This window comes from Mobula hypostoma, chromosome 8, assembly GCF_963921235.1.
Source record: "Mobula hypostoma chromosome 8, sMobHyp1.1, whole genome shotgun sequence".
Taxonomy (NCBI): domain Eukaryota; kingdom Metazoa; phylum Chordata; class Chondrichthyes; order Myliobatiformes; family Myliobatidae; genus Mobula; species Mobula hypostoma.
This window is the reverse complement of record NC_086104.1, coordinates 110,207,820-110,228,970: the sequence shown is the minus strand read 5'-3', so window position 1 is coordinate 110,228,970 and position 21,151 is coordinate 110,207,820. Positions and strand designations below refer to the sequence as shown.

Here is a 21,151-nt window from a genome sequence, read left to right as displayed (position 1 = left end):
GGAACAGAGGGATCTGGGAATACAGATACAAAATTCCCTAAAAGTGGCGTCACGGGTAGATAGGGTCGTAAAGAGAGCTTTTGGTACATTGGCCTTTATTAATCAAAGTATTGAGAATAAGAGCTGGAATGTTATGATGAGGTTGTATAAGGCATTGGTGAGGCCGAATCTGGAGTATTGTGTTCAGTTTTGGTCACCAAATTACAGGAAGGATATAAATAAGATTGAAAGAGTGCAGAGAAGGTTTACAAGGATGTTGCCGGGACTTGAGAAACTCAGTTACAGAGAAAGGTTGAATAGGTTGGGACTTTATTTCCTAGAGCTTAGAAGAATGAGGGGAGATTTGATAGAGGTATATAAAATTATGATGGGTATAGATAGAGTGAATGCAAGCAGGCTTTTTCCACTGAGGCAAGGGTAGAAAAAAACCAGAGGACATGGGTTTAGGGTGAGGGGGGAAAAGTTTAAAGGGAACATTAGCGGGGGCTTCTTCACACAGAGAGTGGCGGGAGCATGGAATGAGCTGCCAGACGAGGTGGTAAATGCGGATTCTTTTTTAACATTTAAGAATAAATTGGACAGATACAGAGATGGGAGGTGTATGGAGGCATATGGTCCGTGTGCAGGTCAGTGGGACTAGGCAGAAAATGGTTCAGCACAGCCAAGAAGGGCCAAAAGGCCTGTTTCTGTGCTGTAGTTTCTATGGTTTCTATGGTTTATAAACCGGAGAAATACCCATTTATTGTCACAGTCCAATTATTAATTCTCAGACTGCATTGGTATAGTATCCCCAATCCATGGGTTCTAACTTTGTTGACCAACCTGCTGTGTGGGCCCTTCTAGAACTTTTTGAAAATCTAAATACACCTAGGATACTTACCTATTCTACCAGTCACATCATCAAAAAACTCCAATAAATAAGTTAAATAAGGTTCCCTTTCTTAAATCAATGCGAACTCTTCTAAACCTATCATGTTTTGCTAGGGGCTAATTTAAAGGGCTTCTTTGTTAGCATGGATGAGATGGGCTGAAGGGCCTGCTTCTATGTCGTATTACTCTATGATTCTACTTGTTCTCTTGGTGTAATCTTTATATTAGCGATTCCACTATTTTCTCTCTTACGTGTGTAGTTCCCTTTATTTGACCTTCCTTTGCTAAGTATTATGGCCCCATTTCCAGTACTATCCTCCATTCTGCAAAACTCAATCAGGAACTAATGCAATTCTTGAAGATGATGATTACTAATGATAGTTGCAATATATATTGGCTTCTATCTCATGTTTGCTAAGCTTGATTTCTAAATAGCAGCTGCCATTGGAAAGGTCACAAACAGTTGTAAGTAAACTTTCAACTATATTGCTTTGTTTAACTTCTGGTCATAAATGGAAGTCAGCCTTCAGTTTTTAAAGTGTAAATGGAAACCAGATTAATGTCAAAAACACAGCTTTGCAAATAGGCTCTGTACATTGAAGATTGTCTGTAAAGAGTCACTGGGCCTGCTTTATTATTGCTCAGGAGCAGAGTATAACACAATGGGTTGTTTATTTTGGGTTGTTTTGAACTGACAAGCTGACTCTTAAGTTGCTAAGTTCAAGGAAGCTCTTAGAACAGATAGATAATATCATTTAGAATATATGATATTCTGATGTGTTTGTAGTCCAAATAATTTATGAAAGGTTTCAGAAGTTAACTGTACAACATTAATGGTAACTAGCTAAGATCCATGTCTCCAAAAGGAAATATCACATGCTGGTGAAGTCACTCAAGTGGGAGAAAAGGAGTATAACTTTAGAGAGCAGTTCAGATGATTAGGAGTGGAATAAGGAATATCAAGAAACATGGAAGAACTAGAATTTATTTCTCCAGCTTCAGTTTCTGCAATGGACAACTTGTTTCTCTGCATCTTTGCTATGTCTTTTAACTTGTAGGAATTGTACCTGTGTTTTGGAAATCCTTTATCTTTTTTTTTGCTGTATAGAGACATAGAAAACCTACAGCACAATACAGGCCCTTCGGCCACAAAGCTGTGCTGAACATGGCCTTATCTTAGAAATTACCTAGCGTTACCCATAGCCCTCTATTTTTCTAAGCTCCATGTACCTATCCAGGAGTCTCTTCAAAGACCCTATCGTATCCGCCACAGCCATCATTGCCGGCAGCCCATTCCATGCACTCACCACTCTCTGCGAAAAAAATGTACCCCTGACATCTCCTCTGTACCTGCTTCCAAGCACCTTAAAACTGTGTCCTCTCATACTAGCCATTTCAACCCTGGGACTATCCACACGATCAATGCCTGTCATCATCTTGTACACATGCTTTATGCTTTATCCCTTGCATTTGAGGAATGCTTGGCTTTAGTCTTTGAAAATGGTTTGTGCTACAAAAATGGTTTGTGCTACGGAAATGATTTGTAATTTGATAAGGTAAGATACAAATCCTCTGTAAGAATTAGAAAATGTGTAAGATAGAAATTCCCTGAGTTTTAAATCTGTTTTAAGAGCGCTGTGTGGATCTTAACAAGTATCACTGTAAATAAATGAACTGTGTTTTACTTTGTTAGTTGGGGGGGCGGGTGATCCCACCACTCAAATTATTGGATATTGGCAGTAAAGCTCACCATGGTGAATAAACAGGGAAGTAAACTAATCTTTGAAGATTGGGTAGTTACAGTATTATCTCCCTTTAGTGAGAGCACTTGTGGTATTTATAGCCGATAAGGCTTAAAGTCTTCCCTTGTGTTCAGAACTTTGCAGTCACCAAACACATTATCATTACATAGTCTCATCGTGACCATTGTAAAGATTGCCTTTTTGTTAAAATTTCAGATTTATTTGTTAATCTAATTTATATTCTCCACCTGATGTGGTGAGATTCAGACTCATGTATCTGATTAATAATCTTCAACTCTAGTTACTAGGCTTGTCATTTTACCACTATACTGCTGTGCTCATTGGACTACCTGCCATTCTTTACAGCATGTTCTGTCTCAGCTTCTATACAACCCCAATAAGCTGCCCAATTAAGTCACTTCAGTTTAATTTTAGAAGTTAGGGTAATGCTACCGCAGCACTAGTGACCCAGGTTCAATTCCGCCACTCTCTGTAGGGAGTTTGGTGCGTTCTTCCTGTGATCACGTAGGTTTCCTCTGAACGGTCTTGTTTTCTCCCACATTCCAAAACGTTAGTAGGTTAATTAATCACATGGGCATAATTGAGTGGCGTGGCCTTGTTTGACTGGAAGGGCTTGATACCTTATCGTATCTCTAAAATAAAAAAAATAAATAACTCGTAAGTCACTAATTTAATTCAGCAACCAGATCAAGGTCACCTGGTAAATTGATATACTAATCCACATATTAAAATGGTGGTGCTTATTGCAACCTCTTCAATGTGCATAACAAATATAATTCCAAACACAAGAGATTCTGCAGATGCCAGCAATTCTGAGCAACACTCACAAAATTCTAGAAGAATAGAGGGCTATGGGTAACCCTAAGTAATTTCTAAAGTAAGGACATGTTCGGCACTGGATTGTGGGCCGAAGGGCCTGTATTGTGCTGTAGCTTTTTTTTATGTTTCTAAGAAAGCAGGTTAGGCAGCATCCAGGGAGAAGTATAAACTATCGACGTTTCAGACTAACACAGCTCATCAGTACTTGAATGGAAGAGCGCAAAAGCCAGAATAAGAAGGTGGGGAGAGGGAATGGAGTACAAACTAGCAGGTGATCGATGAAACCAGGTGAGAGGCAAGGTGGGTGAGGGAAGGAGATGAATTAAGAAGGTGGAAGGTGACAGGTATAATAGACAATAGACAATAGGTGCAGGAGTAGGCCATTCAGCCCTTCAAGCCAGCACCGCCATTCAATATGATCATGGCTGATCACCCACAATCAATATCCAATTCCTGCCTTATCCCCATAACCTTTGATTCCACTAACTTTAAGAGCTCTATCCATCTCTTTCTTGAAAGCATTCAGAGACTTGGCCTCCACTGCCTTCTGGGGCAGAGCATTCCACATATCCACCACCCTCTGGGTGAAAAAGTTTTTCCTCAACTCCATTCTAAATGGCCTACCCCTTATTCTTAAATTGTGGCCTTTAGTTCTGGACTCACCCATCAGCGGGAACATGCTTCCTGCCTCCAGCGTGTCCAATCTCTTAATAATCTTATATGTTTCGATCAGATCCCCTCTCATCCTTCTAAATTCCAGTGTATACAATCCCAGTCGCTCCAATCTTTCAACATATGCCAATCCCGCTATCCCAGGGATAACTTTGTGAACCTATGCTGCACTCTCTCAATAGCAAGAATGTCCTTCCTCAAATTTGGAGACCAAAACTGCATACAATACTCCAGGTGTGGTCTCACCAGGGCCCTGTGCAGCTGCAGAAGGACCTCTTTGCTCCTATACTCAATTCCTCTTGTTATGAAGGCCAGCATGCCATTAGCTTTCTGCACTGCCTGCTGTACTTGCATGCTTGCTTTTAGTAACTGATGTACAAGAACACCTAGATCTCGTTGTACTTCCCCTTTTCCTAACTTGACTCCATTTAGATAATAATCTGCCTTCCTGTTCTTACCACCAAAGTGGATAACCTCACATTTATCCACATTAAACTGCATCTGCCCACCCACCCAGCCTGTCCAAGTCACCCTGCATTCTCATAACATCCTCCTCATATTTCACACTGCCACCCAGCTTTGTGCCATCTGCAAATTTGCTATAAGAGGTAAAGGGCTGAAGAAGATGGAGTCTGATTGGAGAGGACAGTAGACTATGGAAGAAAGGGAAGGAGGAGCAGCACCAGAGGGAGGAGCTGGTCAGGTGAGGAGAAGAAAATATTGTAAGAGGGAAGCCAGATTGGGGAATGAAAAAAGAGGGAAGAGGGAGAGGGGAGAAATTACCAAAAGATACAGAAATCAATGTTCATGTCTTTAGGTTAGAGGCTACCCAGACAAAATATGAAGTATTTTAATTTTAAAGTGCTAAGTCCCAATCAGAAGTATTTATGCATTTGAAACATGCTGATGAAATGTAAGTTGATGGTAATTTGAAGTGTAGGTGCAGTTTGTAAATGCAGTGTACTGTGGTTGAATTTACTTGCAATGCACGATGAGTATTAGTGCAAGTACTCAATATCAAAATAGTTGATTGTTATGAAAATCTTTTACAGAATATACACATACCCAAGGAGTCCTGAAGCAGGTGAGTCAACTTGCTGTTTCGGTAAGGTATATGCGATCGTTGCTCTGCTAGTGCTCCAAACACATCAGCCAATGCTGATAAGCTGCGATTTATAGATGAAGTTTCTCTCAGAGCTGAACCTGTTACTCCTGACATACCTTTCAGAAGTTAAACCACAGATTGAACATGCTGTCTCTGATAACTCAGAATAAGCAGTGAAAATACTAACAGAAGAATGTATCTTCAAAGTTGCCGAGTATTATATCCCCTTAAAAAGTTTATCCTAATATCAAAATGAATATGAAATTTTAGAGTCTCTTAATCTTGCTTCACTTTCTTTGCTTGTACCTTTTTATGGCATGTTTACCAAGGGCAGAATTGCAGTTGCAAAAAAATGTTTGTGAATCCTTTGCAATTACCTGGTTTTCTGCAATAATTACTCACAAAATGTGATCTGATCTTCATCTAAGGCACAATAATAGACACAATCTGCCTAAACTAATAACACACAAACAATTGTACTTCTCGTCATTACTGAGTACACCATTTAAACAATCACAGTCCAGGTTCAAAAACATTATATGAACCTCTGGGGTAATGCCTTCTAAAAAAGCTATTTGAAGTCAGGTGTTCCAATCAACGAGTTGAGATTGGAGGTGTGGGTTGTCGAGGTGCCCTGCCCTATGAAAGGAAACACACAAAGTCAGGTTATTAACAGAGCCTGCTCTTCTCAGGAAAGATCTCTTTATGTGCACCATGCCTCGATCAAAACAACTTACAGGGATCCTTAGGAGAAGAATTGTAGAGATGCATTAAGTTGGAAAAGGCTACAAACACACTTCTAGAGTGTTCATCAGACTACAGTAAGAGAAATTGTCTGCAAATAGAGGAAATTGAGTACTGTTGCTAGTTTCCCTAGGACTGGGTGTCCTGCAAAGATCACACCAAGAGCACAATGTGCAATGCTGAAGGAGATGAAAACAAACCCAAGGGCAACATCAAAAGACCTGCAGAACTTGCTAAAGTCTCTGTTCATGTGTCCACTATAAGAAAAACACTGAACAAGAATGGTGTTTATGGAAGGACACCATGGAGGAAACTACTGCTCTCCAAAGAAAAACATTGCTGCATGTCTCAAGTTTGCAAAGACCACCTGGATGTTCCACAATCTTCTGGGACAATGTTCTGTGGACAGAGAGAAAAATGGAACTTTTTGACATAAATGCACACTGCTATGTTTGGTGGCAAAGGGGCACTGCAAACCAACATCAAAACCCCATAACCACTGTGAAGCATGTTGGAAGGAGCATCATGATTTGGGGCTGCTTTATCTGCCTCAGGGCCTGGGCAGCTTGCAATCATCGAGGAAACAATGAATTCAAAATTGTATCAAGATATTTTACAGGAGAATGTCAGGGTAGTGGTCCATCACCTGAAGCTTAATAGAAGTTAGATGGTGCAACAGGACAATAATCCGAAACACAAGAGTAAATCAACAACAATGGTTTAAAAAGAAGAAATTATTTTTTGAATTGGCCAGCTCAGTGCCATGACCTGAAAAGGGCTATTCATGTAAGGTATCCCAAAAATATTGATGAACTGAAACAGTTTTGTATGGAGGAATAGTCTAAAATTCCTCCAAGCCGATGTTCAGGACTGTCCAACAATTACCAGATACACCATTACAAGGGGGTCATAGCAGTTACTGAAAGCAAAAGTTCACACTTTTTTCCAAAAAATACATGTAATATTAGATCATTTTTTTCAATAAGTAAACAAATAAGTATGATGTATTTTTGTCTCTTTCATTTAATTTGGTTCTCTTTATCTAGTTTTAGGACTTATGTGACGATCTGATCATATTTTAGGGTATATTTATGCAGAAACAGAGAAAATTCTAAAGCATTCACAAACTTTCCAGCACCACTGTATACTCTTGGGATACCACCAATACCAACTTGCAGCTGATTGTCAAAAGATTTAATATTTGATCAGGAACAGAATTCCTTGCTGATTCATCTTCTCTCTTTCAAGATAAGGAAGGTGATTAAAATGGCCTACTGACTCACAGCTGGGTTGATAATACCTTTTCAAATCTCTCAGACATGAGAATGGTCAGTCTAGATTTTCTATTTTCATGAATTTTGGACACTTCTTCAGGACTGTTAGAGATTGATCCACCATGAAGATATGCTCTTGACCATGGCTGATATTTTTGACCTTAATATATTGGTGGAAGGCTTTCCCATCTCCCTTGTAAAGCCCAGCCTTGGAGACTTACTGATGCACAGCTGTCTGATTACCCAATATGCTACCAACAGTACCAGAATCAAATCCCATTTCACTTCTAGACTACATTAACATTTTGGCATGTTTTTCTTTTTTAGTGGTAAATTAATCGACTATCTCTCAGGGTTGTTACCAGGAGCCAACATTCATCATGAGTGTTTAGTTGTGTTAAACACTAATGAGACAAAAAGTACGTTGATTATGTGTGTACATTGGCCATTTTTTGCGCTGAAGAGTTAGAATCATGTAAAATAGGTGATTCTGAGTTGCTTTCTTCCCCACCTAGCACAGTCCTGTCAAAGATCAGGAGATAGGAAGTGCAAAATCACATATTGTAGGTTCTTTGTCTTTCACACACTATGGAATTCCAGTATCAAAGTTACCAATAGAGAGAAACCAGCCACGTGATACACATGTTTCAGCATTTTCTACACTCAGTGGCCACTTTATTAGTCACACTTGCTCATTACTACAAATATCTAATCAGCCAATCATGTGGCAGCATCTCAGTGCATAAAACCACACAAACATGGTCAAGAGGTTTAGTTGTTGTTCAGACCAAATATCAGAATGGGTAAGAATTATGATCTGTGACCTTGACCGTGGAATCATAGTTGGAGCTAGACAGGGTGGTTTAAGTATATCAGAAGCTGCTGATCTCCTGGGGTTTTCACACAACAGTGTCAAGAGTTTACAGAGAATGGTGCAAAAAACAAAAAAAAACATCATCCGGTGAGCAGCAGTTTTGTTCGTAAAAATGCCTTGGTAATGAGAGAGGTCAGAGGAAAATGACCAGACTGTTTCAAGTTGACAGGAGAGTGACAGTAACTCAGACAACCATGCTTTACAACAGTGGTGTACAGAACAGCATCTCTGGATGCGCATGTCAAACCCTGAAGTGGAAAAGCTGCAGCAGCGGAAGACCATGAACATAGACTCAGTGGCCACTTTATTACGAACAAGAGGCGTCTAATGAAGTGACCACTGAGTGTATGTTATCCATTGGTAAATTCACAAATCAAATTACCCTTCCCTTGTTGCCACCTAGGTATCTGATGAAGCAAAATTGCTATTTTTCTACACATGAACGCGGCAATTTGTTCCGAGGAAGGATTTAATGCAGATTACCAATGCATTCACTGCCAGCAAGATCCACCAACTGCAGCTTGCTTTTAAGATGCTTTGAAAATACAGAAGCCTCTGTAGTTGAATGCTTAGCAGCAATAGATTGGAAAGACAGTGCTGAACTGTGATCTGTGATAGGAAATGGCAGATTGTAATGATATGTTTTGCATCCACACATCTAGAACAATAAAATAAAAATACTTTTAATTAATCAACAAATTCCATAATCGGAAACATTTTCAGATTTCCTTACCTGCTCTATTGTCAGCAATGGCTTTAGTGGTTATAGCAATTGTTATCACAAGATGGGACCGAGAGGAATGTGCATGGATTAATGTTGGATGCTTGGCTCTATGTTGTAAACCATGGGAGATGACATTCAGAATACTTGTAGGATTCTCAACATGTCTGTAACATGGCAAATAGTTATGTACAAACGAATAAACAAGAAACATTATTACAAAAATCTTAAACATCTTTTTTGGTTCCAGTACTCCTTGAAAGCTACTTTGAAGGATAATTATGTGGCTATTATGGAATCAAAATGATGGAATCTAAGATAGAAGGCTTTCCTACTACAGTTTCAGATTCTGCGCAGGTCACATAAAATCCTATTTGATCTCTTGCAAAGAGTCAAACCCTAGCTACAGGACCTGCATGCTGGCTTCTAGTCTAAATCTGTCTTTGTTTTCATCAAAGACAATGAAGCCTTTTCAAAATGGCACGGATACACCTCTAGTTCTGCATGGCTATTATCCAGTTTTGAGTATGGATGAACAAGTGAAATTATGTAGGAAAAACAAACTTCTGTGCTCTTACAAATTCTGCATACTCTGGGCTTTGTTAAACAAGCTGAGGCTGGTAAACCTAAGCTGCATACAGGATAGATCCTGAAGGCATAGTTGTGAAATTAAGCTCAAAAACAGTAATCATGATGTTAGAGATAGATTTTATGAGAAGGAACACGAGTTCTGGGTTTTAAGGGGAAATTGCAGAATGACTAATGAGTAAAAGTAGAGAGAGGGTTAGCTGAGTCTTTCAGCAGCATCACCTGGAGAAAACCAACACTCATTTCCTTTGCTTTCTGACAGTAACCAGGTTATGTTTTAAAGTCAAGTGTTGGCAATTTTTCCTAAGCAATGCACATAAAATCAATTGTTCTTTATCTGCCTGCACCCTTTCAAAACAGAATTTCTTCAATTCTGATAAGTCAGTTACACATATTAAAATGTATTTTACTTCCTATCACAGATTTTTACAATGATTTCTTCCCCAAACACTTAACAAGAGTTAATACCACCCACAGCTATAAGATTATAAGACATAGGGGCAGTATTAGGCCACTCAATACTGGCTGATATATTTTCCCTCTCAATCCCATTCTCCTGCCTTCTCCCTATATCCTTTGATACCCTTACTAATCAAGAATCTATCAATTTCCACTTTCAATATATCCTTACTACCAACTCACCCTGCAACTTAACCTTATAGGGAATCCTGCACTAAGACTCCCAAATCCTTCTGATTTCTGAATTCAGTCTCCATTAAGGGAATAGTCTATGCCTTTATTCCTTCTACCAGGTGCATGACCATACAGATTCCACAGTCTTTCTTGGCCAGATTGCCCATCCACCTAACTTTGTAACTTCCACAAACTTGACCATTGAGCTATCAAAACCAACATCCAGATTATTGACATAAAACATTAAATAGTGGGCCCCTGCAGAACACCATTGACCACTGGCAGCCAAGCAGAAAAGGCCCCCCTTTATTCCCACTCTTTGCCTCCTGCCAGTTCATGTGAGTATCTTTCTATTAATACCATGGGCTCTTATCTTGTTTAGCAACCTCATGTGCAGCACCTTGTTAAATGCCTTCTGAAAGTCCAACAACATCTGCTAGCTCTTTTGTCTGTCTTGTCTGTTACTTCTCAAAGAATTCCAACGTAGTAATCATGCAAGATTTCCCCTTACGGAAACCATGTTGACTTTGGTCTTTTTTATCAAGTGCTTCTAAGTACCTCAAAACCTCATCCTTAATAATGGACTCAAACATACTTCCAACCACTGAAGTCAGGCTAAATAGCCTATAATTTCCTTTTTTGCCTTCCTCCCTGTTTAATAAGTGGAGTGACATTAGCAATATTCCTCTCTTCCAGAATCTATTGATTCTTGAAAGATCATGCCTCCACAATCTCTTCAGCTACCTCTTTCAGAACCCTGGGGTGTAGTCCATCTGGTGCAGGTGACTTATCTACCTTCAGACCTTTCAGCTTCCCAAGTACCTTCTAGCAAATGTACTCAATTCTGCCTCCTGATACTCTCGAATTTCTGGCATGCTACTGGTGACTTTCACAGTGAAGAGTGATGCAAGATACTTATTCAGTTTTTTCAACATTTCCTTGTTCCCCATTACCATCTCTCCAGCATCATTTTCCAGTGGTCCGATGTCCACTATGGCATCTGTTTTACTATTTATACCTCTATAAAAAAATTTTGGTACCTCTTTTATATTAGTAGCTAGCTTACTTTCATACTTCATTGTTTCTGTCCTTATTGCCTTTTCGTTTTTAAAAGCTTCCTATTAATTTTTACTTTCAAGCTGTCTTTGACTTTCCTTGTCAACCACAAATGCTTTAGAATGCTCCTCCTTTGGGATGAACCGATCCCATGCTTTCCAAATTGCTCCCAGAAATTCGACCATTGCTGTTCTACTGTCATATCCACAGTGTCTCCTTCCAATCAACTTTGGCCAGTTATTCTCTCATGCCTCTGTAGTTCCCTTTAATTCATTGTACTACCAAAACATCTGATTTTAGCTTCTCCCTCTCAAACTGCAGGGTGAATTGTACTACAATCACTGTCTCCGAAGGGGTTTGCTAGGTTTGCTAGCATGGTTTGGGAGGGTTTAAACTAATTTGCAAGGGGGATGGGACCCGGAGCGATACAGCAGTGGAAGAAGTGCATAGAGTAAAGCTAGATCTAACATATAAAGAGGCTTTGAGGAAAGAGAAGCAGAATAAAGGGTGTAAAGGTAGTAAAGTAGAAGGGCTAAAGTGTGTGTACTTCAATGCAAGAAGCATCAGGAACAAAGGTGATGAACTGAGAGCTTGGATACATACATGGAATTATGATGTAGTGGCCATTACAGAGACTTGGCTGGTACCAGGGCATGAATGGATTCTCAATATTCCTGGAATTCAGTGCTTCAAAAGGGATAGAGAGGGGGTAAAAGGGGTGGAGGGGTGACATTACTGGTCACGGATACTATTACAGCTACAGAAAGGGTGGATAATGTAGCAGGATCCTCTTTTGAGTCAGTATGGGTGGAAGTCAGGAACAGGAAGGGAGCAGTTACTCTATTGGGAGTATTCTATGGGCCCCCTGGTAGCAGCAGAGATATTGAGGAGCAGATTGGGAGGCAGATTTTGGAAAGGTGCAAAAATAACAGGGTTGTTATCATGGGTGACTTTAACTTCCCTACTATTGATTGGCACCTGATTAGTTCCAATGGTTTAGACAGGGCAGAGTTTGTTAAGTGTGTCCAGGACGGATTTCTGTCATAGTATGTTGACAGGCCGACTAGGGGAAATGCCATAGTAGATCCTAGTACTGGGTAATGAACCTGGTCAGGTCACAGATCCACAGATCTCTCAGTGGGTGAGCATCTGGGGGACAGTGACCACCGCTCCCCGGCCTTTAGTATTATCATGGAAAAGGATAGAATCAAAGAGGACAGGAAAATTTTTAATTGGGGAAGGGCAAATTATGAGCCTATAAGGCTAGAACTTGCGGGTGTGAATTGGGATGATGTTTTTGCAGGGAAATGTACTATGGACATGTGGTCGATGTTTAGGGATCTCTTGCAGGATGTTAGGGATAAATTTGTCCTGGTGAGGAAGATAAAGAATGGTAGGGTGAAGGAACCATGGGTGACAAGTGAGGTGGAAAATCTAGTCAGATGGAAGAAGGCAGCATACATGAGGTTTAGGAAGCAAGGATCAGAGTGGGTCTATTGAGGAATATAGGGGAGCAAGAAAGGAGCTTAAGAAGGGGCTGAGGAGAGCAAGAAGGGGGCATGAGAAGGCCTTGGCGAGTAGAGTAAATGAAAACCACAAGGCTTTCTTCAATTATGTGAAGAACAAAAGGATGACAGGAGTGAAGGTAGGACCGATTAGATATAAAGGTGGGAAGATGTGCCTGGAGGCTGTGGAAGTGAGCGAGGTCCTCAATGAATACTTCTCTTCGGTATTCACCAATGAGAGGGAACTTGATGACAGTGAGGACAATATGAGTGAGGTTGATGTTCTGGAGCATGTTGATATTAATGGAGAGGAGGTGTTGGAGTTGTTAAAATACATTAGGATGGATAAGTCCCCGGGGCCTGACGGAATATTCCCCAGGCTGCTCCACAAGGTGAGGGAAGAGATTTCTGAGCCTCTGGCTTGGATCTTTATGTCCTCGTTGTCCACGGGAATGGTACCAGAGGATTGGATGGAGGCAAATGTTGTCCCCTTGTTCAAAAAAGTTAGTAGGGATAGACCAGTGAGCCTTACATCTGTGGTGGGAAAGCTGTTCGAAAAGATTCTTAGAGATAGGATCTATGGGCATTTAGAGAATCATGGTCTGATCAGGGACAGTCAGCATGGCTTTGTGAAGGGTAGATCGCGTCTAACAAGCCTGATAGAGTTCTTTGAGGAAATGACCAGGCATATAGATGAGGGTAGTGCAGTGGATGTGATCCACATGGATTTTAGTAAGGCATTTGACAAGGTTCCACAAGGTAAACTTATTCAGAAAGTCAGAAGGCATGGGATCCAGGGAGATTTAGCCAGGTGGATTCAGAATTGGCATGCCTGCAGAAAGCAGAGGATCGTGGTGGAGGGAGTACATTCAGATTGGAGGGTTGTGACTAGTGATGTCCTACAAAGATCAGTTCTGGGACCCCTACTTTTCGTGATTTTTATTAAAGACCTGGATGTGGGGGTAGAAGGATGGGTTGCCAAGTTTGCAGACGACACAATAGTTGGTGGTGTTGTGGATAATGCAGAGGATTGTCGACGATTGCACAGAGATATTGATAGGATGCAGAAGTGGACTGAGAAGTGGCAAATGGAGTTCAACCTGGAGAAGTGTGAGGTGGTACACTTTGGAAGGACAAACTCCAAGGCAGAGTACAAAAGTAAATGGCAGGATACTTGGTAGTGTGGAAGAGCAGAGGGATCTGGGGGTACATGTCCACAGATCCCTGAAAGTTGCCTCACAGGTAGATAGGGTAGTTAAGAAAACTTATGGGGTATTAGCTTTCATAATTCGAGGGATCGAGTTTAAAAGTCGCGAGGTAATGATGCAGCTCTATAAAACTCTGGTTAGGTCACACTTGGAGTACTGTGTCCAGTACTGGTCGCCTCACTGTAGGAAGGATGTGGAAGCATTGGAAAGGGTACAGAGGAGATTTACCAGGATGCTGCCTGGTTAGAGAGTATGCATTATGATCAGAGATTAAGGGAGCCAGGTCTTTACTCCTTGGAGAGAAGGAGGATGAGAGGAGACATGATAGAGGTATACAAGATATTAAGAGGAATAGATAGAGTGGACATCCAGCGCCTCTTCTCCAGGGCATCACTGCTCAATACAAGAGGACATGGCTTTAAAATAAGGGGTAGGAAGTTCAAGGGGGATATAGAGGAAGGTGTTTTACTCAGAGAGTGGTTGGTGCGTAGAATGCACTGCCTGAGTCAGTGGTGGAGGCAGATACATTAGTGAAATTTAACAGACTGCTAGACAGGTATATGGAGGAATTTAAGATGAGGGGTTATATGGGAGGCAGGGTTTGAGGGTCGTCACAACATGTGAGTCGAAGGGCCTGTACTGTGCTGTTCTATTCTATGTTCTATGTTCTATGTTCTTATACTCCATACTCTAATCTGGTTCATTACAAAACACTCCATCAAGATTTTTTTTTCCCCATAGAGGGCTGAACCACAAATTGCAGTTGGGAGCTAAATATCCAAGGCTATACGTTGTATCGGAGGGATAGCATGGTAGACAGAGGGGGTGGCATGGTTCTGCTGGTAAAGAATGGCATCAAATCAGTAGAAAGATGTGACATAGGATTGGAAGATGTTGAATCCTTGGGTTGAGTTAAGAAATTGCAAGGGTAAAAGGTCCCCTGATGGCAGTTATATACAGTTATATACATCAGTAGCTGGGATATGGACCACAGATTGCAACAGGAAATAGAAAAGGTGTGTCAAAAGGGCAATGTTATGATAGTCATGGGAGATTTCAACATGCAGGTCGATTGGTTAAATCAGATTGGAAATGGATCTCAAGACAGTGAGTTTGTTGAATGCCTACGAGATGGCTTTTTAGAGCAGTTTGTTTTTGAGCCTACTAGGGGATCAACAATACTGGATTGGGTGTTATGTAATGAACCGGAGACGATTAGGGAGCTTAAGGTATAAGAACCCTTAGGAGATGGTAATCATAATGTAATTGAGTTCAACTTGAAATTTGATAGGGAGAAAGTAAAGTCTGACGTAGCAGTATTTCAGTGGTAAGGGAATTTACAGTGGTATGAGAGAGGACTTGGCCAAAGTAAATTGGAAGGAGCTGCTGACAGGGATGTCAGCAGAGCAGCAATGGTGTGAGTTTCTGAGAAGAATGAGGAAGGTGCAGGATAAATGTATTCCAAAAATGAAGAAATACTCAAATGGCAAAATAGTACAACCATGGCTGACAAGGGAAATCAAATCTAATGTAAAAGCAAAAGAGACAGCATAAAACAAAGCAAAAATTAGTGGGAAGATAGAGGATTGGGAAGCTTTTTAAACCTACAGAGAGCAACTAAAAGAATTATTAGGAGGGAAAAGCTGAAATATGAAAGCAAGCTAGCAAACAATATCAAAATAGTAAAAGCTTTTTCTGTCATAAGGAGGTGGCTGGGAACGGACCCAAGTCCAAGACACAGACACTGAAGTACTAGAGACAGGACTAGGATATAGGCTGATGGCAAGGACATGGACACAAAAACCAGGAACCTGGAACAGAACTGGACAAGAGAGCTAGGAGCCTGGGCTTGGACTCCGAGCCAGAGACTGGATAAGGACCCAGTACCTGGGTCTTGCCTCTGGCTCGGACCCCAGAACTAGGCAAGGACGAGGCTTGGCTGGCAGACAGGACGAGGCTGAAGTCTTAGAGACTTGAGGCGAGGCTTGGCAGGAGGCAGGAGGCTGGAGTCTTCAGGCTTGAGGCTAGGCAGGAGGCTGGAGTCTTCAGGCTTGAGGCTAGGCAGGAGGCTGGAGTCTTCAGGCTTCAGGCTTGGCAGGAGGCTGGAGTCTAACAGACTTGAGGCTAGGAAGACTTCTCCTGGGCAGGGTCCGGTTCTCCTGGGCAGGGCACGGTACTCCTGGGCAGGGCGCGGATCACCACCCGACAGAGGCAAGGGACAGGAAGGGACAGAACCAACCACAGGTAACAGCAAGACTGCCTGGCTTACCTGGGCAGAGGCAAGGGACAGGAACGGAGCCAGGCTCCAGGACAAAATTGCAGGCATGACGAGGCAAGAGTTTCCAGCAAGACAAGGCAAGGCTTCTGGCAAAGTAAGGCGAGATGAGAACTTCAGGCGAGGTGAGAGTTACCGGCAAGACAAGGCAGGGCTTCAGGCGAGGAAACAGAAGGCAGAGCAAGGGATACAAGGAGTAAGGATAAGAACAATCCAGCAGCCACGCCTGGGTCTCTGAAGGTATTTATGCAGCCAGCCCCAACGAGCATCAGCTGCCTCAATGAGCTCAACAAGAACAGAAACAGGGTAGATAGGAAAACCTGGAGCAAGGGTCAATGGACCGGACCGTGAACCGGAATACTGACTTCAAGGACCGGACCATGACATTTTCAAGGGTATAAAAAATAAAAGAGAGCTGAAAGTTGATCTAGGATCACTAGAAAATGAGACAGGAGAAATAATAACGAGGGTCAAGGAAATAGAAGATGAACTAAACGAGTATTTTCCACCAGTGTTTGCTGTGGAAGACACTAGCAATGTGCTAGATATTGAAGGGTGTGAGGGAAGATAAGGGAGAAGCTGTTCAAAAAGCTGAAAGACCTAAGGGTACATAAGTCACCTGGACCAGATTAACTGCATACTAGGATTCTGAAAGAGGTAGCTGGAGAGATTGTGCAGACATTAGTAATGATCTTTTAAAAATCATTGGACTCTGGCATGGTGCCAGAGGACTGGAAAATTGGAAATGTCACTCCACAGTTTAAGAAAGGAGGAATGCAGCAGCAAGAAAATTATAGACCAGTTAGCCTGACCTCAGTGGTTGGGAAGATGCTGGAGTCAATTGTTAAGGATGAGGTTTTGGAGTACGTGATGGCAAGATAGGACAAAATCAGCATGGTTTCATTAAGGGGAAATCTTGCCTGATGAACCTGTTGGAATTCTTTGAGGAGATTACACATAGCATAACGGGATGCAGTGGATGTTGAATATTTGGACTTTCAGAAGGTCTTTGACAAGGTGCCACACATGAGGCTGCTTACCAAGTTAAGAGCCATGGTATTACAGGAAAGTACTGGCATGGTTGGATCATTGGCTGATTGGTAAGAGGAAGCGAGTGGGAATAAAAGCATCCTCTTCTGGTTGGCTGACAGTGATTAATGGTGTTCCGCTGGGGTTAGTATTGGGACCGCATCTTCTTATGCTATATTTCAATTATTTAGATGATGGAATAGATGGCTTTGTTGCCAAGTTTGCAGATGATACAAAGATTGTTGGAGGGGCTTTTTGGTAGTGTTGAGGAAGCAGGCATGCTGCAGAAGGATTTATACAGGAGAACGGGCAAGAGAGTGATAAATGGAATACAATGTTGGAAAATGCATGGCTATGCACTTTGGTAGTAGAAATAAATGTGCGGACTATTTTCTAAATGGGAGAAAATCCAAAACTCTAAGATACAAAGAGACTTAGGTGTCCTTGTGTAGAACACCCTAAAGGTTAACTTGCAGGTAGAGTCGGTGGTGAGGAAGGCAAATGCAATGTTAGCATTCATTTCAAGAGATCTAGAATACAAGATCAGGGATGTGATGCTCTGGCTTTGTAAGGCACTGGTGAGGTCTCACCTTGAGTATTGTGAACAGTTTTGGGATCCTCATGTGCCGGCATTGGAGAGGATTCAGAGGACGTTCACAAGGATGATTCCGGAAATGGAAGGATTATCATAAGAGGAACGTATGATAGTTCTGGGTCTGTACTCGCAGGAATTTAGAAGAATGAGGGAGGATCTCATTGAAACCTTTCAAATGTTGAAAGGCCTAGACAAAGTAGATGTGAAAAGGATATTTCCCATGGTGGGGGAGTCTAAGGACAAGAGGGATGTCCATTTAAAACAGAGACGTGGAGGAATTTCTTTAGCCAGAGGGTGGTGAATTTGTGGAATTTATTACCACAGGCAGCTGTGGAGGCCAGGTCATTGGGTGTATTTAAGAGAGAGCTTGGTAGCTTCTTGATTGGACATAGCATCAATAGACAATAGACAATAGGTGCAGGAGTAGGCCATTCGACCCTTTGAGCCAGCACTGCCATTCACTGTGATCATGGCTGATCATCCACAATCAGTATCCAGTTCCTGCCTTATCCCCATAACCTTTGATTCTGCTATCTTTAAGAGCTCTATCCATCTCTTCCTTGAAAGCATCCAGAGACTTGGCCTCCACTGCCCTCTTGGGCAGAGCATTCCACATATCCACCACTCTCTGGGTGAAAAAGTTTTTCCTCAACTCCGTTCTAAATGGCCTACCTCTGGTTCTGGATTCACCCATCAGCAGGAACATGCATCCTGCCTCTAGTGTGTCCAATCCCTTAATAATCTTATATGTTTCGATCAGATCCCCTCTCATCCTTCTAAATTCCAGTGTATACAAGCCTAGTCACTCCAATCTTTCAACATATAACAGTCCCACCATCCCGGGAATTAACCTTGTGAACCTACGCTGCACTCCCTCAATAGCAAGAATGCCCTTCCTCAAATTTGGAGACCAAAACTGCACACAATACTCCAGGTATGGTCTCACCAGGGCCCTGTACAGCTGCAGAAGGACCTCTTTGCTCCTATACTCAATTCCCCTTGTTATGAAGGCCAGCATGCCATTAGCTTTCTTCACTGCCTGCTGTACCTGCATGCTTGCTTTCAATGACTGATGTACAAGAACACCTAGATCCCGTTGTACTTCCCCTTTTCCTAACTTGACTCCATTTAGATAATAATCTGCCTTCCTGTTCTTACCACCAAAGTGGATAACCTCACATTTATCCACATTAAACTGCATCTGCCATGCATCCATCCACTATCCAACCTGTCCAAGTCACCCTGCATTCTCATAACATCCTCCTCACATTTCACACCGCCACCCAGCTTTGTGTCATCTGCAAATTTGCTAACGTTATTTTTAATCCTTCATCTAAATCATTAATGTATATTGTAAACAGCTGCAGTCCCAGCACCGAACCCTGCGATACCCCACTGGTCACCGCCTGCCATTCCGAAAGGGACCTGTTAATCGCTACTCTTTGTTTCCTGTCAGTCAGCTAATTTTCAATCCATGTCAGTACTCTGCCTCCAATACCATGTGCCCTAATTTTGCCCACTAATCTCCTATGTGGGACTTTATCAAAGGCTTTCTGAAAGTCCAGGTACACTACATCCACTGGCTCTCTTCGTAGTTACATCCTCAAAAAATTCCAGAAGATAGGTCAAACACGATTTCTCCTTCGTAAATCCATGTTGACTCAGACCGATCCTGTTACTGCTATCCAGATGTGTCATAATTTCATCTTTTATAATTTATTCCAGCATCTTTCCCACCACTGACGTCAGGCTAACCGGTCTATAGTTCCCTGTTTTCTCTCTCTCCCTCGTTTCTTGAAAAGTGGGACAACATTAGCCACCCTCCAATCCATAGGAACTGATCCTGAATCTATAGAACATTGGAAAATGATTACTAATGCGGCCACGATTTCTAAAGCCACCTCCTTAAGTACCCAGGGATGCAGACCATCAGGTCCTGGGGACTTATCAGCCTTCAGACCCAACAGTCTATCCAACGCCATTTCCTGCCTAACATAAATTTCCTTCAGTTCATCCATTACCCTAGGTCCTTTGTCCACTATTACATCTGGGAGATTGTTTGTGTCTTTCCTAGTGAAGACAGATCCAAAGTACCTGTTCAACTCGTCTGCCATTTCCTTGTTCCCCATAATAAATTCACTTGTTTCTGTCTTCAAGGGCCCAATTTTGGTCTTAACTATTTTTTTCCTTTTCACATACCTAAAGAAGCTTTTACTATCCTCCTTTATATTCTTGGCTAGTTTAACTTCGTACCTCATTTTTTCTCTGCGTATTGCCTTTCTAGTTATCTTCTGTTGCTCTTTAAAAGTTTCCCAATCCTCCTGCTTCCCACTCATCTTTGCTATGTTATACTTCTTCTCTTTTATTTTTATACTGACCATTACTTCCCTTGTCAGCCACGGCCTCCTCTTAGGATCTTTCTTCCTCTTTGGAATGAACTGATCCTGCACCTTCGGCGTTATTCCCAGAAATACCTGCCATTGCTGTTCCCCTGTCATCCCTGCTAGGGTATTGTTCCATTGAACTTTGGCCAGCTCCTTCCTCATAGCTCCATAGTTCTCTTTGTTCAACTGTAATACTGACACTACCGATTTTCCCTTCTTCCACTCAATTTGTAGATTAAAATTTATCATATTATGGTCACTACCTCCTAATGGCTCCTTTACCTCGAGGTCTCTGATCAAATCCAGTTTACTGCACAACACTAAATCTAGAATTGCCTTCTCTCTGGTAGGCTCCAGTACAAGCTGTTCTAAGAATCCACCTCGGGGGGACTCCACAAACTCCCTTTCTTGGGGTCCAGCACCAACCTGATTCTTCCAGTCTACCTGCACGTTGAAGTCCCCCATAACAACTGTAGCAGTACCTTTGCGACATGCCAATTTTAACTCTTGATTCAACTTACACCCTACATCCAGACTACTGTTTGGGGGCATCAAAGGATATGAGGAGAAGGCCGGGGAGTGGGGCTAAGGAGGGGATAAAAGGATCAGCTATGATTAAATGGCAGAGCCGACTAATGGGCCAAATGGCCTAATTCTGCTCCTATGTCTTATGATGAATTGCTCTAAAAATCCATCTTGTAGGCACTCTACAAATTCCTTCTTTTGGAATGCAGCACCGATCTGATTTTCCCAATCTAACTGCATATTAAAATTCCAATGACTATCGTAATATTGCTCTTTTAACATACCTTTTCCATCTTCTGTTGTAAGTTGTACCCCACATCCAGACTGCTGTTCAGAGGCCTGTATATAACTCCCACCAGGGTGTGGTTAGCCTTGCAGTTTCTTAAATCTACCCACGAGAATTCTACATCTTCTGATCTTATGTCACTCTTTCTAAATATTTGATTTCATTTTTTATCAACAGAGCCACCCTACCCCTTCTGTCTACCTGCCTGTCTTTTCAATGCAATAT

General features: G+C 41.8%; 1 protein-coding gene across 2 annotated transcripts in view; it reads right to left on the bottom strand.

The window, feature by feature from the left end:
• kif25 (kinesin family member 25) overlaps positions 1-21,151 on the bottom strand; it is a 315,794-nt gene that overhangs the window by 35,114 nt on the left and 259,529 nt on the right. For both annotated transcript variants that reach the window (XM_063056605.1, XM_063056604.1), the window contains one exon: positions 8,855-9,009. In XM_063056605.1, the coding sequence (XP_062912675.1) occupies positions 8,855-9,009 (155 nt within the window). The remainder of the gene's footprint in view (positions 1-8,854; positions 9,010-21,151) is intronic.